The sequence below is a fragment of the Chaetodon auriga genome, chromosome 17 (assembly GCF_051107435.1).
Source record: "Chaetodon auriga isolate fChaAug3 chromosome 17, fChaAug3.hap1, whole genome shotgun sequence".
In the NCBI taxonomy this organism is placed as follows: Eukaryota; Metazoa; Chordata; class Actinopteri; order Chaetodontiformes; family Chaetodontidae; genus Chaetodon; species Chaetodon auriga.
The window spans coordinates 10,889,252-10,911,933 of NC_135090.1; the positions used below are offsets into that span (position 1 = coordinate 10,889,252).

Consider the following 22,682-nt stretch of genomic DNA (forward strand, 5'->3'; position numbering starts at 1 on the left):
CACACACACACACAAATGAGCACACAGAGAGAGACTGTCATGACAGAGGGGTGGGGGAAACAGAGAAAGGGAGGAGGAAGGAGGCTTCCTGACACATCAAGAATTTCTGGGTGAAGTCAAAGATATTGGCCAAGTCTTTTGGGTAACTTAGATGCAGGCCATAAATCAGTGCAAGTGCACCAGCTAATATGGGAAACTCCATAACCATGTTACCATGAAGCACAACAGCAATCCTCTCTGGGCAGAAGAACAGAGCATCTATTGAGTTGGCACTGCTCAGAACTCGTTTAGGTTGTAGCCACTAGTCTGACACCCGGTATTTAGCTGGTATTCTAGTTTTATTGATTCACAAACTGAATCATGGAACAGATCTTTTGAAATGTTAGTGCAATTCGGAGTAGAAGTTATTCAGACCCAGTCAGAGATATTCAATATCCCTGCAATGTTGAAATTTAGGATCATGCGTTGTTTTGTGCATGATGTGCGGTTTTACCTGAGAAGTGCATCACATGCATTGTTTTGAATCTAAAAAATAAAAATAGAGACAATTATTTATCATCTTACACAGATATTTAGCGTATTATTTTATCCCTGTGAAATGATTTTATTTATGGGCCGTATTTTGGCTTAAACACGGACATTTGACTGCCAGTGCAGTAAGTGTTTTTCACTTGACAAGATTTCCTAAAACAAGTTAGTACAGGTTTAAAAGGTGACAGATTATGCTCATTTTCAGGTTCATATCTTAACATGAAACAACAACAACAACAAAAACAATATTACTGGTTGTATTGAGAGAAGTTTAAGAGGCTTTACTTGGAAAAATTAAGGATCAGGAGAAGGTAAAATCTGACAAACGCTGACAATGCTGGCTAATGAGGGAATGGGAAACAGGTGAGTGGGGAGGGTGAGCAGGTGAGGTGATTCCATTGGTGGAAGGCAGTTTGAACATGGATGAACAACCAACCAACCAGAACGAATGAACAGACTACAAAAACCATCACAACAGCAATATGTTTATATGCTTTAATGTTGAAAAACTGTACATTGTTGCAGCACCTGTCTTCACCCTCTGAAGCCCTCTGTTTGGCTCCTGCCCCAAGTTCCCAAAAGCTCAGTCTGCTCTGATTGGTCAGGTCCCACAGGCTTGAGCCAGGACCACCTGTTATTTCTCCAGCCAGCTTTGTGAAGCCAGGAAATCACTATAAATGAGTTTAGCTGCCTTCCTGCTCTAAATATCACCAGAATTTCTCATGCCCCTCACCTTTCAGCCAATCACGTGTGCTCGCTAGCTTGCAGGTACGTTTTTAGCCGACTGGGAGGATGAAGGCACAGGTGACTGGCTGACAGGTGAGGGGGTGGGGACTGGTAACAACTCCACTGAAGTGTCAGAGGGAATAAGGTCATATGAAATAAAAACATTGAAAAAATGAATGAAAATAAGATTTATTCTAACATTTCATAACAATAAATTTGGGTTTAGTAATATTTTCAATAATCTGTTTTGAACATCTTTATGTATTTATATGATTATTTTAATGTATTTGATAATGTCTTATTGACTAAATGGCTCCATGGATTCTACAGAATATCTATCAGGCGATGGCTGTTTGTCTTGAGTTATGGCCTCCATCCTCTCTCGCTCACACCTTGTCTATTAGTTCTCTCATTGTCTTCCACTTAACCCAAATGTCACAGTTTTATTCTCCTCCACATCTCATTAAAACCCATTTACTGATGAATGCAAGGATTTGGCTCCATTCCAAACAACGGGGCCATCTATTCAAGCTCCAAATCCTCACATAATAACAATTTACAAGCCCAAGAATTTGAAGCATGGCTAAAGGGCTGGCAGAGTTCTTTTAACTGCGGTTCAAAGCAATGTTAAGTGTGGGAATCAAAATCCGCTCTTCTGAAACTAATAGTAGGAAGTACAATAACGTCCTTTTGATCTTTTCTCCAGCAGTATTCCTTTACACTTCTCATCCTCCGTCATCTCGCTCCATTCTCTGGAGAAATTATGCTAATCAGGGCGAGCCAGATATTATTAAGGATCAGCAGTATCCAGTGAGAGGTGCAGTGGAGAGATAGGTGAGCAGTTCTCATTTTCAGCTAATTATGGTCCTGTCTCGCCAAATGGCAGCATACTTTACTGACGGGGGAGTATCTCTTTTATCCTGATCCATGATACAGGTTATTGGAACATTACTTTCTCAGCTTTCGTAGCCAATGCTTAATTCCTGCAGCAAGCATTAGTCTTTCTCTGCTGTTTCTTTTTCTTTTCCTGCTACTTGATAAAACCAATTAATGTCTTGTTAATAAAAATCTGTATCCCAGCACCTCTGAGGTGATGCGTAAAAAGCTCAATGAAAGACCGCAGAAAGACAGTTCAACATTTTACGGCCCATCTCGATTTCCTGACCACAGCCTCTACAAATGAATGAATTATGATTATATATAGTCATCCCTGCTAAAAATAACATGGTATTGACAGTGTTTCAAAACTCTTCGGGTAGAATATATACATATTTAATATCTCAAGGGATGGAAACAAAGCTGCTGTAACAAACAACATACTGTGTACACAGGATTGCGTAGACATATGTGTATGTGTGTACATTCAAGCCAACTGTATGTTGATCACGGCACCAGGGGCGTTCTGGGTGCACAGAGTCCCAGTGACATTTAAGACCGTTTTCCAGATGTCCAAACGGCTTTCTCCTCTCTAAAGACCCATCTGATAAACCCAATCCTCTCAGATCTACAAAGGCTGAGATGCGCACACAATTCAATCAATATTCTGTTTCTTTGACACTCATGTCAAGGTCGTGCATATCTCAAAGCCTTTGTGCGATATATAAAAAGATGAGTGCCGGGGCATTGAAATGTCTTATGGTAGATAGGAGCTTAAAGTTGTATTTATTTATATGGTGATTGGAATAAATTAACATTGTGAAAGCCATTTTAATCTCTTCTATCATATCAGCTGTCTCCTACACTATTGGCACAAGGCTAGGTGAGGGATGATATATGAGGGGATAAGGAAAGCTAATCACTGCTAAACAGCACCTCTAGGATTCTGTAAATATTGAGAAACTCTTTTCTGTCCTATACGGCGCAGATGGATGTGTCAGTAAGCCCCGTTATTAAATCCACAAAGGATATTTGTCTCCATTTTACGGTGGTCACATTTCAGAATGTTCAAAGGAAACAATCTGTCTGTGTCTGAAAGGAACATCCTAGCGATTTTCTCCTGATAATAATATGTTTCTCCCAGCATAGAGAGATTAACCCGTTGATGTTTGTCACTGTGGGACCTACTGTGATCCAAAGATGGGTCTAAGAATTCAAAGAAAGATTTGTGCTTTCCTTTTTAATAACAATGTTTTGTCTTGATAAAGCTATTCCTTTTATATGTAAATCATGCATTGAACCATAGAGAGTTTGAAATTATTTGGCACGTTTTGCGTTAAAGGGTCCAACTGCAATAAGCCTAGTAACCAAAAGTAGGGCTTATTCAGCTACTTTGGCCCAAACAATTGATTGTGTGTACCACCTACACATGTACACGATTAAAACTGTGACACAAAAACATAATGAGATGATCAAGATTTTAATTTGGGTATTCTCGCCTCAATATGAAGAAACCATAGAATACTGATTTTATTGAGAAAACAGAAAACGAACATTATATGGTTCTTTTGCCTTTGCATCAGAAGTTCAACATCAAATAAAAAAAAGGGATATGTTTGTACTTTTGTGACAACTTGTGATATTGCTCCTGTAACTCAAAACCTATAATAGCCCACCATGATACTGAGCATTTTAATAGATTATAGTATATAACAACTCCATAATAAGACCATGACAGCAAAAGAGAAAAAAGAAAAGCACTTCACTTTATTTTTCTGCTTGTTACTAATCTTATATATTATAATATTAATGATAACTAAGTGTGGAAACACACACACACACACCGTCCTAACAGCGTTATCGTCATTGGTATTATCTCTTCTTGCAGTCCGTTAAGTCAGGGAAGGATTGTCCTCGTCGGCCACCGTATGATGTCGTGGCGTTTGCTGACGTGCGCAAACTTCCCATAGTCACACCATAACCGATAACTAATTTCTAGCCTGTTTGGTCTGAATTTGTTTTTTCGCACATTACATACCCCCCCGGACAGTGTTACCTTCAGCGGTTCAAGATGAGGCGCGCCGGTTTGGGTAAGAGACAAACGAGCATCTTGATGTTAAGATCATACTTAGCTTGCTTGCTAGTTAGCTAGCTAACGTTAGCTAATGTTGTTACCAAATATGAATGAATGCTAGCTGTTGTGTAGCTACTACAAGGCCCAAGTTTGAACTACAGGCTTTAACGCCATGTTACAGGGTTAAAATAGCGGACTAACGGTGTGTTGATGTGTCGTTGTCGTTTCATGAAGGTGAAGGAGGTTCTGGGAATTATGTAGCAAGTGGGTACAGTGTGTACGAAGAGGAAAACGAACACCTCCAGGAGGGACTGCGAGCTAAAGTCAGCGCTTTGAAAAGTGTAAGTCACCATTGAGGCTACATCTGTGTCGTCTGTTCCCTGTAAGACTAGGTATTGTTTTATGTGTAAGTTATGATAATGTATGTGAATATCGAGCTAAGTGGCAATCTTTCACATTTTTCTCATATGGACTAGGTCTAAAATCACATTTTATTGTGTTAAGCTTAACTATTGATACTTGCATGGTGGTTTTGGATATTGACAGCTGTCTATCGACATTGGAACGGAGGTGAAATACCAGAACAAAATGCTGGATGATATGGTGAGTTTCACTTTCTACAAGGAATTCACTAAAGGCATGCCTCAGTGTAACACCACAGCACTTCTGACAGTTTAAAGTCCTGCGTTTAAAATCTTACAGAAGCAAAATTTACTTAAAGAAAAATAACTGTAAAAACACTTTTTATGAGTGCTATGCATCAGTCACATGAAAAATCATTACTGTAACAAATAAATGCTGTGGAGTAAAAAGTACAGTATTGACTCCTGACACAGGAGTGTTACAGTGTTTGTTTGCCGGCCCTCCTGGACTTTAATCTTTTTATCCCTTTGTCCCACACTAGGACACGGACTTTGACTCGACGGGCGGCCTGCTTGGTGCCACCATTGGCAGAGTTAAACAGCTGTCCAGAGGCAGCCAGACCAAACTGCTGTGCTACATGCTGCTCTTCTGCCTTTTTGTTTTCTTTGTCCTGTACTGGTTCATCAAGCTGAGGTGATAGGAGAACCCTGCCAGACTTGGTCCTCCAACTCCACATCTTCCTCCCCCATCTGTGCCACGCCGATGCAACTCTAAAGTAGACCAACATAATGATGATGAGGAAAGGCAGGGATTCCCCCCCCAAGTGTCATGAAGTGCCATTCAAGTCATGAAAGGTCTTGTGCCGATGCTGATTGATGGAGTCCCAAACAGTAAAAAGCAGTCTGATATGATTAATGTCAGTGTGAAGTCGAAAGTATTTAATCTGAAGCAGACACTGCCAGTATACTGTATGTACATGATATCAGGCCAATTTGTGTGGACTGAGAAGATGAGACAGAACATTAAACATGAAACACTGTAGAAGAAAATACTGTCACAACACAACGCAGTGGACGGCACATTGTAAGATAAACAGTGATGAAAAGGCAAATCTGTTGATGAAGCCAAAGTTTCAGTTTAACGTGTAAAAAGTGAATAAGTTATAGAATGACAGCTGAAACTAATAATCTAGTGTATTTGCTTTGAAGAATGAATGGATATACCACAGCCTTTGGCATCCACATCAAATGAATAGTAGAGTTCTTCATTTATTATTTGAACTTTGTTGTAAAAAATGTTTTTTTAATGTAAATAAACAAATTTTATGCTCTTCACTGAACAGTATAGATGTGTGCTGCTTGCGTGTGCTGAAAACCTTAAAACTGAACATTTTTTTAATGAATTTGCATAAAGAAGTCTTTGCAGGATATTTATTTTATGCAAGTCATTTTTATACATTACTTTCCTTTGTCTTCTAAAAGTCTCTATGGGATGGTCAATGTTTAAATTAAATAATTACACATTACATAATTAAAACCACATTTCTAATGTGAGACATAAGAGCTTCATCACTCTCATGTTTGAGCTGGTAATACCTTCTAACTACACACAGTACGGCTGAAACAAACTTCCCACGAGTTTAATCATACTGTTTCAAAACTGCACTTCGGTGATCTGTGTTTATCAATGCATTGTTAATGAGTAGCACTTCGTCAGCAGGGTAGATTACATCAGTCCCTGGGTCAGACGCTGATGAAATCAGTTCTTGGGTAGTGTGTCCATGTACTTGGCGATGATTCCCAGCATGACCTCATCAGCACCTCCACCAATCGACATTAACCTGGAATCCCTGTGGAAAGGACAAAGAGAATACAAACTGGTGGGTTTTTCCTGTTAATGATCTGATTCATTTAAATAATCAGGAATGACTTTTTTTCTCTCACTGAAAGACAGTGAACGTCTCTTTCGGCTGCATTATCTACCCTGACAGCAGATGTCAGCACAGTGTAAAATAAGGGCTTAGAGAGTCTGACTCAAACACCGTGCTACCTGATTATACGCTGAATAGACAAATAAGGAGACTCTGAGCCCACACTGCACAACAGGAGCCAAGAATTAACATTACCACTGATCGAACTGACTCTAAAATGAATGAATCACGTTTAACACCGGTTTAAAACGCACCACGACCACGAGCCTTATCACGCTCCTGCCAACTGGCGAGGTTGCTGTTACCATAGAAACGTTGCACCCTCACAAAGGTGCACACACTTGGCAGCCAAATATAACAATAGTTGGCTAGCAACCTGTGTTAGAGCCTGGTGCTGCCATGTCACAGTTTTGCAGTCAGATATTATTAGTGTTTTTGGGTGAGATGAACAAAACACTCATGGGTGAAAATACCTGAAAATTGTGGGACTAATTGCTATAAATCGTTATTTTATGGTTCACACAATGATGGGGGAACAGGAGAAGTAGTTTTAAGACCAAATCAAATAACTTTAGTTCTGCTGCCATTTCTCTGACCACGCTCACCTGTAAAATCTGCTGACCAGCACGTCACTGGTGAAGCCCATCCCTCCCCAATACTGAAGACAGCTGTCGCTCACTTCCCTGGCCAGGCGGCCCCCCTTTAATTTGGCCATGGAGGCCAGCTTGGTGACATCATTGCCTTTAATGTACAATGCTGTGGGGAAAAAGGAAGGACACAAGTAGTCACACAGAAGAGCGAAAAATGTCCTGGTGGATAAAAAGTAATTAGAAAGGATGTAGAGAGGAAAACAAAGACAATAAACTAATGTTTAGTTTAAGAGTCACCTGTGGCCGACTCTGATTCAGGGTCTTTCCCATTCAGACCTTTTCCCAGCAGTTCAATTGATCAATGCCAGTATTGTAAGTACCCTCCAGACGGACATGTGTGAGCTGCATGATTTTCCCTCTTTTAGTATGTAAAGACGTTTGTGTGTGTGTGTGTGTGTGTGTACATCTACCTGCGCCACACAGATGCAAAAGCTGTTATCTGTTCCTGGGCAAGCAAATTAGACTTGAGCTGTTACCAGCTTGATGAGTTATTTCAAAGCTGCTCGCCCCTGGAGTGCTTATGAACACCACGACAAAATCACAAGACCTTGGACACCCGCCCGACAGATCCCCCACATACTCATATCATAAACACTGCGGTGTAAAGCAGGGAGAGCTGGGTATGAGAGACTTTTTTATGTGGCTGAGCTTGTGGGTTTTGAAGTTATGCAAGTCTTCAACCCGGTAGAACAGGTTGACCATTAGTTGTCGAGTTTAAACCCCCTGTTCCTCTCTACATATAACGCTGTCCTTAATATTTACAAAAACGAATGAAGCTGACGAGGTTCTTGGAATTGGGTTCGTCCATTATTCTCCAGCCTGTTGTATTCCCTCTTTGTCTTTTCAACCAAACTGGAATACACACGGACAAATTTCCCACTCAAGGCTAGTTTGTCATTCACATCATTCTTGCAGAGCTGAGTCAACTGTGGCCTTTGTTCCTAGGGCTTCAGTGTTATCTGAGGCTTTAAGCGTCATGAGGACAGCTGCATGGTTTTAGTATGATTTTCTTATTCTACTCCAGAGCTGGATTTTAACCCGTATCTACTCTCTTACATCTTATGATACCATATCATTAAGAGGGTCGTTCAGGTGCAGCCAACACCACCAGGCTAGCATTAATCTAAAATTTTTGTTAGGTCTGATTATAATGCAACCCCACCTGTAGCACAGTGGAGGAGGGAGCGAAGCAGCTCGACTTCCGTCTGCAGCTCGGCCAACCTGAAGTGAACCGACTGGTGGTGGAGGACGGGCTGCTTGAAGATCTTCCTCTGCCTCGTGTACTCGATGGTTTCCTGAATGATGATGTCCATCGTGGTCAAAACTGGGGATGTGCAGACAGAGAGACAGAGATGTGACCTCACTTCTGCTGCTGTGCTCTGGTTGCCCTTTCTTTTTCTTGAACAGCAGTAATCATGCATCTGGTATGTCGGCCAAAATTGTACCAACACATCTGCGTCAGTTTCAGTGGTAGCATGGGCAGTTTCACTTCTCCTAAGCAGTTCCTCACAAGTTCTACAAGAAAATATTGACTCATGCCTGTTACTCAAAATGAAAAGCAAACAATTACTTTGTAGAAGATTAAGAACTTGAACTGTGCGACCTGAACTCCCTAGTTTTTGGAAACTGCAACGGAAATGTATGCAAGGCTCACTCACTATTGGCCACTGCCCAGAGCCTCTCTTCTTGGAACTGAAGCATCTGATAGGTGAAGCCCATGCCTTCCTGGCCGATGACGTTCTTGCAGGGCACACGAACGTCATCGAAGAACACTTGAGCTGTGTCTGATGACAACATGCCAAGTTTATCAATCTTGCGAGCGATGTGTACTCCTGCAGGGTGAAGGACACTAAATGAACGTCATTTTGGCAAAGGCACACAAATATCAACAGATCCTACTGATACAACGGAAACTCCGCAGAAAGCGTTTTAGGGTTCAGCCAAATACCGTGGAAATATTGCAGTTAATCATGGAACTGGATCCCACTCCTACCTGGCAGGTTCATGGGCAGACAGATGAGAGATTTGTTCTTGTGTGGGGGCCCGTCGCTGGTGTTGGCGAGGAGACACATCCAGTCAGCCTGCGCACCGTTAGTGGTCCACATCTTTCCCCCGTTGATCACATATTCATCCCCTTTCCTCACCGCCTTGGTCTTGATGCCTGAATTGACGTGTGGCGGAGCGTGCAGATGGATGGAGAGAGGAGAAGATGAGTGGAGGGACAGAGGGTTAAGTGAGATGTGTCGACGCATGAATAATCAAAGAAATACAGTTTGGGCCCTCAAATCAAAAGACTTAAGTCTGAAGCTGGTGTATTATTATAGATGTCACATGTAATACATACTAATCCAGAAAGAAAGAAGACAAAAAGGATGAAATCTGATGACCATGACCTTCCACCCATATATGGTATGTTGCATTCAGCATGCCACCCCTCTCTCCCGAGAGAATATCAGTGCCAACTCGATTGTAAAACTTCTGTGTTTCTGGCTCCTCGATCATTTCTGCAGCATTAGTGCATTCAAAATGGTCCATCAGGAGCTAAATATGATAACAAATGGCCTGAAGATGATGGAGAGACTCACTTGAGACATCAGAGCCGGCTCCAACTTCACTAACTCCAAGACAGGCCACTTTGTCCCCCATGATGGAGGGAAGGAGGAACTCTTTCTTCAGATGAGCTGAACCAAACCTACAGACACACACACACACACACACACACACACACACACACAAAGAAATGAAAATATATTAGGGAATCCAAGACCATCCGTCATTGATTCTCTGTAAATGCAGACATCTCACATACAATCTTTAACCGTACAGTCCAGCTGTGGAAAGACTTTAACAACACTGCCATGTTTGAGGCAGAGGAGGGAGTCTTTTCCAGAAGCTCCCGGCACCCCCCCCCCCCCCTCCCTTTTTTTTTTTTTGCTCTCTTAGTTCTCAGAACTCATTGCAGGCTAGTGCAGATCCCCTAATTAAGCTCCTGAGACTCCAACTGTCTATTTCACTGAATTCTGTCTTGTGTCACCAGCAGCTGTTTCATAGCAGGAGGATATCACACAATAAGTCAAGGCCCCACATGGGTGAGACAAACACTTACCAAATACTGCATATTAATACACATACCCTCTAGGGAGTGTAACTTTGATGAAGGGCTGTACAACAGGCTGTATTTTCTGCTGTAACTATAACACAACCAATAAGATATATGATGCCACAGTTAAAGAAAGCCTGGACCATGGAAGAGTTTATCTGACAATGATCATGTACTATGGTCTGACTAATGTATCAGAGGGCAAATATTCTTGGTTGTCATAGTTGTAAAGAGAAGGAAAGAACTTTTACACGATGCAGTACGAAGCGCCTGAGATGTGCTCATTTATAGCAGTGGTCAGTATTTGAGTAGAGGCAGCATGGATATGGATTTGTACCCATATAAACAGACTGAACTGCTGCATCACATTCAGTAAAATCAGTACAACTCAGAACCTGCTAACCAGCACTGATGTTACAATCATTGTCCCTGATTGACCAATGAAAATAACACTAAACACATGCTAAAGGAAAGATGGATGAAAAAAGGAGAGAGACATCACTGCAGAGCTGGACCAAATGAAGTATGAAGAAAAAGTCTGAAATAAAGGTGCTTCTTCCATAGTTTGGACAGGCTTTTCATACATCAAACACAGTTTAATTATCTGCAGGCGAAACAGGGCGACAGTTGTTTTATCACCTCAAAATGAAACGCTTCCCTGTAGGATGAATGTTTGAAAATGTACTCCGGCTCTGACACAAGTGGCTCTAGTGGTGGTGTAAAAAAAGGACAAAGCACAAAGCAGGCATTGTTGCCTGAGTCACTGACTAGCTGTTGTCCTGATAAGAGAAAGCAGCAGTGAAGTGAGATTTGTGCCACAGGCAAAATGTACATTTACAAAAAGACAGCCCAAACTGCTGGACGTTGACTTTAAGAGAATAGTGAACACACTGGATTTGAGGTACATAAACCTAAGCTGCAAACTTTACAGACATCAAACCGCTTCATCACTCATGCTCCATTAAGTCTGTGGGACTGTACCTGGCCAGTGCAGGAGTAGCCATGTCAGTCTGGACACCGATGGCCATGGGGACGCCTCCGCAGCGGATGTTGCCCAGTTCCTCTGACACTGCTACGCTGTAGCTGAAGTCAAGACCCAAGCCTCCATACTCTGCACGGGAACAAAACACACACTGCTTTCACTGCTGCTGACAGTTCACTGAACATTGGGTGGATTCTTGTGGATAGAGATTTGATAATAGATGTGGACCTTCTGTCCGGTGAGCCAGGAAGAAAGAATGGCTTTCCAATGTCACTTTGGAAAAATATACACCATCACTACATTAGTCACCTTAAACTAGCCTTGCACTCACCTTCCCTGCCTCCCTTCCATCTTCCCTGTTATTGCTGTAATAAAATCACACAATGCACACTGGTGAACGTACCTTATTGTGAACTGATCTGTTGGCACCGGAGCATGCACTCAAATTAATTACAGGACGTTATCATTAATTGGGCTATCTGTAATGATGCGGAAAATGCACTGCTGGGAGATAAGCAGCATGCTGCAGGTAAGGGTCACTGTCATCTAAGTGTCATCTCATCTCTTCTGCTTAGAATATCAAACTTGATTTTCATCTCTTCAACAACCCATTTACTGAAAAAGACATAAATGCATGTCTGTTTCCTCCATTCTGGCAATAGTGGCATTTACAAAGACCTTAGGTCTTTAATGGAGTTGAACAGTGCATTACCATGTTTAAAACACCACTTTCTGTCACTTCTCCTCGTAAAAAGTGCTCTCTTTACCTCTCCTTTCTTTTGCCTTTCATCAGCAGTTGCAGCATTTATTGTGAATGAATAGGCAGGTTTTATACTAATATACTTAATACTAAAGGCCAATCTTCTGTCTGCTACCTGTAGAATTAGCTAGCTAATGTTCTCACTTTGGGGTAAACATACACACATCCAGATCGTTTCAAAATGAAAACTATTAAAATTAAACAGGACTGTGCAGGACTAAAACATGGACATCACCATCGCATGCTGGTCTAGCAAATGTAACCTGACAGTAGTTCATTTAGGACAAATCTCTTGATGATAATGTCCAGTCAGCCAAAAGTAACATGACTGAGCATTTGTGAAATGCTCTGTGCACAGTTGTCCCATGACTACATACAGTATGCCAGCCACGAGATGATGGATACCAGCAGCGACTGACACTGAATAATCATCAGCGAATTCATCACATGGGGGCCTGCAACTCCGGCAAAGTGGTTTAATATCACCTGTCAGACTAGTTATCGAGTAATGGAAAGCGCTGTCTGGCAGACTGTCAAGGAATAAAAGAAAGAGAGCAAAATAAATGGGGACAGAGAAAGAGGGAGATATAGTGGGACAAGCAAACAAGGGAGTAGGGGAGCCAAAAATAAGAGGAAACAGGTGCAGCTGTGCAGCGATAAGTCTCTGAACACGGGAAACCCTGCGGTGGATAACGTGGACGAAGGGAAGCGACGAGGTTTATCCGACTTTCAGCAGAGCAGCAGGCCGTCTGGTTGAACAAGCAAGCAGAAGAAGAAAAAAAAAATGTGCCGCAAATGTCAATCCGATGCACATATGTTTCTTCTGAACACCAGATGTTCCCCAGTGTAGGGTCTCATCGGGTGGAGCTCCATATGAAACACATGATGAGGGATTTAAAGGCATAGCACAGGCAGACTCGCTGAAGTTATCTATTCTATTCATTTCTTTTCTGTATTGAATAAAACCATGACAACGTGGGACAGACAGCCAGGGAACCACTGTCATAAGCTCAGATCGTGACAATTCAGTGATTAATTACAACAAAAAGGTGTGATTGCACTATTATTCGACGCCACTGTAATGCATTTATCATAGCATTACTAAAGTAGAAAGTGTTCGGAAGGAAACGGCCTGGACACAAGAGTATAAAAATGTTCAGTTTCAAAGGGAAAACTGTGCCAGGTTCTATCTGTCGGGCCAGAGATAAGAGGCCAAAGCCATGGCATGAAGTGCAGATACCTCTCTCTCTCAGAGCAGAGGAAAACAGGCAGGGAGCCAAGGGTCATCCCTGTCCCTGAACGTGGCTGCCTTGAGAAAACTTCCTGTTCTCATGTTTTGAAAGGTAATAATGCCTTTCCGTGCACGCTGCAAAAGGGTGGAAAATAAGAGTTGAGTGTTCTTGTCAGTAGATTAAATGAAGGGACATGCTGTATGGCACCAAAAGATGTCAACAGGAGCATTAATTTTGTCGCCAGTTCTGGACATACGGCCATTTAAGGTTCAGGCTCTGGAATAAATTTCTGAAGTCTACGCCTAGTGGTCTGTTTTCCTGGATTTTAAGTCATCAATGCCCACGCAGGAGCACTAAATCATTAAATGCCAACAAACAGGAATGAAGAAGGTCACAGGCTGAGTTGACTCCCAGATTTGTTTTATTTATTCATTCTTTTCATTATTTTTTGGGGCATGTTTTTTATGCCTTCACCAGCTAGCAGACAGATCCAGATTGAAACCAGGACTGCTCTAGTTCTGGGTCAGCATCTTAAACCTGAAAGCACTAGATATGGGACTTGTTCAACAAGACACTGTTAAACGTTTACTGAGAGTAGAAAACAAAAACATAACAAATCATTCAATCTTATATTGAGCATTTTAGAGTTACTTTCCAAAAAACAATGAATCATTTCATAATTTCATCCCAATTCTATCAGTAAGGTGAGCCTCTAAATCAATGAACCCAGTCTGCTTCATCAGTCATCAGCAAAAGGACATGTTTAGATGTACAGTTGTTCCTCCAGCTGCACACGTTCCTGCACAACGTTCTTCTGAAACATCTCAAAGCTTTCATACATGAAGTGTTACAGACTGTGCTGCAGGCACATGAGAACAATTAAAACTGTGTACTGAAAGACGTCAAATCAAAACCCTGACAGCCATTTCTGAATGACAAGGTTTAATTAAGCCTCTATATTTTTTCACAATCGCTTTATACTTAAAGCATGTTTCTTGCACTCTACATGATAGCAGGTAATCTTCCACCTACTAGTACAGCGCGTCTCTGCCGCTCCTCCCCTCTAATCTTGTCAACTAAAGCTTAAGGCTCGTCTACTCAGCACATTTTAATTCCCTCGACCTCCTCCTTCTTTGACCTACAGACCTGTGGTGAAATCTTCGTCACAGAGCTCAACATCCCCAAATTACTCTTCACAGATTCGCTCTTTCCGGCATCAAATGTCAGCACAGCAACTCCAGCTGTTATTACGACAGTGATGTTACACAGCAAGATGAAGGCAAAGCTGCAAATGAATTAGGAGAAGTTAATGTTTTACTGTGAGAATAACTGAATACAGAAACGGTGAAACATCAGATCTCTGCTGTCTGATTGTCAAACACTTCCCACAAATCTCCTCAAATATTCAGAACGATTACAGATCGCAACCACAGCTATGTCGTGGTTCTGGACTGCACTGAACTGATCCTGCTGCCTCATCCACTCCAGCAGTGACACAGCTGGGTACACATCTGGAAATGGGATATACTGTAGCAGACAGCTGTTGTGGGATGTTGCTGTGACACCGGCACCCATCATCACAGTGGGAATATTTCTAAACCAGACCAACTATAATGCATGGCTGTCAAACAGGAAGAAAATGAACGCAAAGTGAATTCAGACACGCCAAATGCTGCCTGAAGGGGAGACGGTCAAACTGCACACCCAGTGAAAGAGTCCTCAGTTTCTGGTCTGCTGCAGGACAAATTTTGTTCAGGCACTTTCTCACCACTCCTTAAATTATGAGTGTGAGTGACTGTTATTCATTCTGTATTCTTCATTTAAAAAAAGCATCCTTAAAAGCAGTATTTATGTCGGGTCACGGCCTTTTCAATCCTCAGATATGCTACAGATTTATCACGGGAGTTTCTGCAATGGCAAGAGAAACAGCACGTCCCAAAAACATACATCATGTAGACTGAGGCACAGGTGATTAATCGGCAGTCATGTCTGTATGGATTACCAACTAAAATTCCCAAGAATACAAATGGACAAAGGCCTTCAAAACACTTCCAGAGCCTCTGTTAGGTAACGGGTGCATATTCTGCAAACACAGAGCAAAGAGCTTTGAGTTTTTAACTGTTTTTTATGCTAATGTGCAGCTTATCCAGGTTAATGTGGGCAGGTTTTTAGCAGTTTGTTCACAGGCGTGTCTAAACAGAATTGTTACATTGACTTTCTCAAATTTTACTTTATTACCTTGTTAAAATTAACATTGTCAGCGAGACACAATCGAGCAAAATGGATTTTGCCTGATCAAAATGGATTAAGATGGATTAAGATGGTTTCCAGCAGCAGGAAAGATGCACTGAGTCTGGCACCTTGATGTTATGGTTATCATCATTTCCTAGCAGGCTTATTATCTCCTTAGATTCTTCCACAGAAAATAAGCCTCCTCCATAATAAAAAGGCTTCTGGGTCTTTAAATCAAACAGACCTTTTTCCTATTGCTCTGCTCCAAAAACCTCCTCGACTAATTAAACTTTCATCATTTTTCAGAAGGAGTTGTCTGTGATTTAAAATTAGAATTCCTTTTCGGAGTCACAGGGGCTCGAACCTATCCCAGCATGCACTGCTAGTCAATTATCTAACAGAGTTCAATGTAGCAAAGATACAGGTGGAAAACAAATGCCAACTTTCGTACCTGCGGGGCAATTTCATAACAAACTCCACATCAACAGCACTGGGGAACTTTATCTTGGAAGCTGTTGCTGTGAAACGTTAATAACCAAGCTACAACACCAGCCAGGAGCGTGCTTCTGAGAATGAACGTTGTACTTTTGTTGGGTTTCGACTGCTGATCTCTCATTGGTTAGTTATCTCACACTCTTACCAACTGGTTTGTTGACTCCCAGAAACCCGGCACTCCCTAACATCTTGAAGACTTTATGGGCTGGAAACTGGCCTTCTGCTTCCCACTGATCCACATGGGGGTTGATCTCCTGGTCGATGATCTGTACAGCACAAACATCAGGGGAGGGATATGTTTATGTGTCTTTCTAATAGGGTTCATCATTTGCATCATTTTCTCTTGTGCATTTTAAGTCTGACTGTGCATGTCTGCATACTTCCCCGTGAACCAGCACAGATTGCCTCTTTTGTGTACCTCAATCTGATTCTAACGACAGCCCTGCCACCAACATGGTACACATTATGAGTGGAAAAAAACACATACAGTGCTTGTTACACACCTGGGTTTCCCGCTGCGCAGTGCAAATCTTGACTTAAGTCTATGTAATCTATCTTTCACAGACAGCGAGATAGGGTATTATATATTAATGAATAGAAAGCAGGAAAAAGGTAACACACGGTGAAAACGGTGACAATATACATGACATGCTATTTCCTGTATATACATGTTATCAGTCCCCTACTGAGAAGACTTGGCTTATGACATAGAAAAAGCTGCAGGCTCAGGAAACAGTGACGGGGGTTTGGGCTAAAAACAAGACCGTGGCAGAATTCAGTGACAACGCTGGTCACACACAGTGGTGTGGTTGTCCAATGCAACTTACAGCGCAAATTACACAGAGGGTTTTTGGGTTTTTGAGGGATGATACTGATACTTTTATGAAGCTGTCGGCCGCCAACATTGTGCTGAAATTCGGCATCTTTGCATTCCACCGTTCGAATGCCAATATTTTAATGACTCCGTGTTTCCTCCACAGTTTTATTCTTGGCAGGGTAGAAAAACCTCTGAAGTAACATTTAGAACAGCATGTGAAAATAAAGCTCGGTACTGAAACCCATACTAATGACATTCCTTCTGGGCGAGCGGCAGATCCAACTATTCAGCCACAAAGCCTGGGATATACAACTGCCTAAAAATGAAGGATGACTATATTATATGTTTTAAAAGTGGAGAAAAACAATAATAATAATAATAATAAAAAAAGGAACATCGTTCTCTATATTGGAGGTGCATGACGTTAACTGGCAGATACAGACAGGCTTATATCATAAATCCACCAGCTTAGAGTTGATTTCTATCAGAACTAAATGAAAAAAATAAATTCATACGGGAGGAACAAACAGATTCTGGTTATCTTGTCGCTGAATTTTCCATAATATTAACAGCGAGTGCAGCTTTTGTTTTGTCTCTCTGAAGCATTGCGCCTCATCAGTGTACATCACTCGTGCCTGGTTTTGTGAGTCATGACCAAAATGTCCGCAGGGTGTGAGGAGTGGGTTGTAACCTGGCTTTGCAATAGACTTTGGAATGAGACAACCTTGGTCGCCGTGAGTCATTTTGAGCACCTGGAAGTGGTCCACAGCTGGAGAAGCACTTAGAAATGAACAATCTATTGAGGCGCTCATACGGTGCTATTTTTGTGGGAACTCAAGCTGCTTCACGGCAAATAGGCTGTACATCTATAGTGTGGGTTACAGTTCATGTGGTATTCGCTGTCAATTCTCTGAACAATTCGACCTCGCACAGCAGGCTTTGTCAACAGGAAGTGTTGGTGCACAGGACGTCAACAACATTTTCTGCAAAATAGTGTTATTAAGAATTGTTCCTGCCATTTAAAGCAAATCAATTAAAAAATAAATATCTCAACATGTATGTGCTGTGACTTTCCTGCTCTGTTTCTTGTTGAATGCTTTTCAAATTAAAATGCCCTCCGACAAAATGGATCTTCACTTGTCAGCCAAAATACTCTAAACAGCTTTTAACTGCTTTGCTATCGGTGTTATTGACTTTAATGCATAAACATTTTTAATGGGCATGGTTTGAACAGACTCGTGACACAAAATGTGTTTCTCCACTCAGTGCAATACGCTCTCAATGGTGGGTAAAGCCAATGAAAAGTAATGATTAAAACAAAAGAGGCATTTATTGGAAATAGGAAACATCAAAGCCAAGCCTCAGCAAATGAAAGGAGCTAAATGAGCCATGTGAAATAATGTGGATTGTGGAAAATTAGCCCTATTTTTTTCATGTACCTTTGGTAAAGCAATGAGCTACACTAGGCCTTTTACCGTTCAAACCAAAAAGTACTGAAGAAGACTTCACAGGTTTTTTTTTTTTTTCCCAAGAACTGCAAAAAGTGATGCGCACTGATTTTCTCCATCCAAAACACACAAACCCAAACCAGCCATTCAACCTGCCAAGAAAAACGTACTGGCAGAGAAACATCTGAATACAAGACGGACAAAAAACATGAACATCATGTTTTCACTGTTCAAAACAGACAGAAAAGAGCCTACTTTCAACAGACATATGGGGCGCACGCTTGGACCTAAACGCTGGTCCCCTTTAACCTGCTATAAACTCATCAATGCTCAAAGTTCAAATCCTGAGGAGGGAAAGGGAGGGACGACTGGCTGCTGGAAAGGAAAGCAGAGACGGGTCAACAGGGAGTAACCCTACATGAGAAAGGTTATTGTGGACTGTGGATTGCATACCAGAACAATTTCACATCACTGACCTGTCAAGCAGTAAGACAGGGTCAAGAACCTCACACTTATCAGGTCTTACAGAAGTCTGCTTTTGCCCTGGCACCCAGGACACTACAGAAAGACTGGGCTTCTCTGTCCAACCCACATGGCCTTATTGACATGGATTTACTTTTCTATATTATCATATAGTATACATTCAGGCTGGGAATCACAAGGTTACTCCACATATGATATTATCAAGACATTTTGTTTATGACAGTCTGGAAATATGACAACATATACTGAGTCAGAGATTCTGTGACACTATTTGTTTAACATCTGTAGTTGTTATCTATGGTTGTATTATATTTATATTGATTGATTAAAAGTGACTTACATATTCATATTTTCAAATAATGAATTCAATACATGAGCAACAGATTCCCATCCAGTTGTTTTATATATAAATTGTTTAAAATTTGAATACCAGGAAATTGACTATATCACGATATTAATCAATATCGTGATATAACAGTACACACACTGTGATAATGATCATCCACTCCTTTTGCCAAGAACAACTGCAGCATCACCAAGCAGGCAATTCACGCAAAACAGGCTACAACAAAAAGTCAGTCACAGTCAGTCATCACAAAATATGTGCAAATGAAGAAGAAACCGTACTCCCTCAAAGGAAAAAATATTTCAAAGCAGGACTCACACTTGTAACGCATTAAATCACTCACAGAAACATAAACAGAGCCATAAACTTGGAAAAGGTTGAACTACCAGCTCTGCCTCAGAATCACTTAACGCTGATTTATTATGATATTGACCGTTTGTGCCACTTCTACTTTAAATCGAGTGATAAAAACAGGATCTTAAGTAGCCGGCGACACCAGGGGCCAGCTAATTCTGAAAATCCACAGATGTCGAAGAGGGCCGTGCTGACGTTAGTCACACACTGGTAATTTACTGCAGAAACAAGACGTTCTTCAAATAAGGCGAAAAGTTATATTAAGAGACTTTATTTAGTGGATTTAAAACACTGACCAATTTTGAAGGACAGAAATATAAAAAGCTAATTTGTTCCTGGCAGCACATAACTGGCCAGCACTGTTGTTCTTATTGTGCCAACAGTGGCTTTGTGTTGTGTGTGTGAGGGGGATCCCAGTCTGAAACCATGGGAGGCTGCATATGAGGAACCTCTTCCTAGAAGAATTAAGGAAATCTCTTTTGGGCTTCTCGTCCTCATTAATGGCCTTCCAGCTGACACACCAGCCTTGGACAGTTTGATGGTTTCTACATGCTGGAGACTCTGGGAGTGTGACTCATTTCTTTCTCGCATGGGAAGTTGTTTGTGTCATCTGCAAATGAGCACATGAATACCACACAGTATGTAACACACGCAGCGACACTGACAACGGCCTAACCTGGTCCTACGCCCTCCACACCCACTAACAGAAAATTTGTAGTGGAAACATGGGCGCTATTTAGCAATGTCTGACCTTGGGCAGTCACTAAAGGATTTCCTATAACCCCATTTGTAAAGCACCTATAAACACACACTGTCCTACAGTGAATTCTTTTAATAAACCACGCTGCCTCCAGTTCCCTTTCCTGCACTGCCAGCATATTGTTCTGCAGTTCCTTTTCACATTTTCATCCTTCCCATTATTCCCAGTACCAGTTTATTTTCAAACTCCTGGCATCCTTTTGAAGGTTTAGTCACACAACAAGCTTCCTTCCATTCACCGCAACACATTTGCTCTCTGCCTTAAATTAGGCACTTGTTGTTATTTTTACAGCCTCTGTCTCCAACATAATATACATCTAAAATGAGTCAGGCTGATTACTAACGCTGAATGCTTTTTACCGCCATAATTTGCAGCTGCAGATATTTAGCTTTTCAAAAATCTCTGCATGTCAGAAAACACTAAATGGAGCAGAAAAGGGTGAGACAGACTGCGTTTAAGTGGAAACAGAAACATATTTCTGAAAGAGGAGTAAAAGTTGTATTGCTGAATGATGCCTTAAATATATTTAAAACGTCTTTGAAATCTTCCATTGCTCAAGCAAAGAGAAAACAGTCACTCAAAGTAAAGCTTGCGAGACCGAGTTAGCAAACCAATTATAACTCACTCGAGTTAAACAATCACTCCAAGTTTAGATCCTCTGAACACCAGAACATTTCAGGGTTTTGTCGAGCAATTTCTGACCTTCTTTCATCATCACAGTCTGTCCTGCGTTAAAGGAAACAGGACTCACTTTCCACTGTTCACACACCACGCAATCTGGTGTTTCTCAATCTGCCAAAACAAATGGCCAGAGGAAGAATAGCAGTCCTCGAGAGCGCAAATCCAGATTTCTGGCATCTAGATAAAGGAGATGTAACATATGATTCAGGGCCAAATATCTGTTTGATCTAAAGAAACATTGTATCTGCTTTGGCTAAACTGCGCTGGCTCGCCCCCGCTGGCTTCAGAGGCAGTTTCATCTGAAGGCCATGGTTCCCTCAGTTGTCCAGCCACCATCAATGTTCATCTAGTTTTACTACTATTAAACAGAGCAACCAATTAGCACAGCCTCTGTTATCAGAAACTTTTCCACACATGAAAAACGTGCACTGAGCTGTCTTTAACATGCATATGCTGTCACGGTGCAGTCTGTCACACACTCAACACCATCCTCAAAAGGAGGTTAATGCTGATTAGCTAACATCTGTGTTTAGGACATATGCAACCTGTGCTGGTAACAAAGCATGCACTTCTAATAACAACAGCATGCTTGATCTAAAAATAGCTGTTAAATGTGTTCTTGTTGCAGTGCTAATTCATATTTATGTCGGGGGATCGCTCTATCCAAAAACATATTGACTGTACCCAGATCTGTCAGTCACACAATGACTCCTGGCTGGCACACAACACCAGATGTTGTAAATCTGAGTTGACAAATGTAACCAAAGCTTTCGATAATCCCAGTCTGAGAAAAGAGATGATGTAGGAGTGTAGGATGGGTCATGAAAAGCCACGAGCCAGGGGCTGTTTGTGCAGCACACTGGAGCACCTGGCTCTCTGCCTTTTATCCGTATTCCCACAACCTTGAGCAGCTGAAAACAAATATTGGCTCGTCCAGTCATTTGAGGACACGCACAAATTCATTCACACTTAATTCCAACAGATGACGCAACGTCAAAACAACGTTCAACTTGAAACTTGGTGGCTTGTTTCTTATCGATGAAGCTTCAACACAGAGCGGCGCCTGCAGACGTCTGCACAGTCCAGCTGAGGGGAACCAGCACGTAACGAGCTAGCATAGCATAGCATAGCATAGCATAGTGACCTCTCACCCACTTCCATTACATTGCCCTCCGCTGCTCTTTACATTTGCATTAAGCGGAAAAAAACTGCTGCTTTCAAGCAATACACAGGACACATTCAAATATCCAACTGTCACGAAAGCCAAATGTAGCCTGTTATCATGGTAAAACTTGCTAGGATGCTAACAGTCCTGCATACCTTTCTGAGGGACTCCTTTAATGCAAAGTGCTCTTGTGTGTAGATTAAATGACCACCCGTGGGCTCTGGTGCACTGGACGTTACGGGTTTAGATGACACATTTTCAGACAAGGACCGGACACCGACAAATGAGGTAAATTTGTAGAAATTACGACTGTTAACGAGCAGGTTTACACGCTCAGCTCCCTTGCGCAGCGCCATCTCTGCTGACCTGCTCGTGTGCGCATGCGCATGTGGTGACTCGAACTGTAGCCCACTTCAGAGAGCAGGTAGGATTTCCCCCGAGATAAAACTTTAACCTTGGTAAAAGACTAAAATATCAGGAATGTTTGACTTTCAGTCTGCTTCCGACATGTGGGAAATACCACCTTTAAACAAACAGAAAATGCAGTTTTCAAAATAGATGCACGTCCACCCAAAATAGGCATATTTCATTTCTTTTTCCGAATAGTTGCTCTTTTTTTGTGAAATGCTGGATAGTTTTACCTGGTCAGACCTCTAGAAATAAATGACGTCATCGAC

General features: G+C 41.6%; 2 protein-coding genes across 2 annotated transcripts; one reads left to right on the forward strand and one right to left on the reverse strand.

Annotated features, from left to right (window-relative positions):
- Positions 1-4,056: 4,056 nt before the first annotated feature.
- Positions 4,057-5,904, forward strand: bet1 (Bet1 golgi vesicular membrane trafficking protein). The gene is made up of 4 exons (XM_076755084.1): positions 4,057-4,223; positions 4,442-4,548; positions 4,754-4,810; positions 5,112-5,904. Exons 1-4 carry the CDS (start codon positions 4,205-4,207, stop codon positions 5,265-5,267), a joined length of 339 nt encoding a protein of 112 aa, XP_076611199.1. The 5' UTR covers positions 4,057-4,204; the 3' UTR covers positions 5,268-5,904.
- On the reverse strand, positions 5,902-22,377 carry LOC143335558 (putative acyl-CoA dehydrogenase 6). The gene is made up of 9 exons (XM_076755083.1): positions 22,161-22,377; positions 16,097-16,217; positions 11,232-11,361; positions 9,736-9,842; positions 9,144-9,311; positions 8,809-8,982; positions 8,313-8,474; positions 7,106-7,256; positions 5,902-6,419 (listed from the first exon to the last, which is right to left on the reverse strand). Exons 1-9 carry the CDS (start codon positions 22,359-22,361, stop codon positions 6,329-6,331), a joined length of 1,305 nt encoding a protein of 434 aa, XP_076611198.1. The 5' UTR covers positions 22,362-22,377; the 3' UTR covers positions 5,902-6,328.
- Positions 22,378-22,682: the final 305 nt, after the last annotated feature.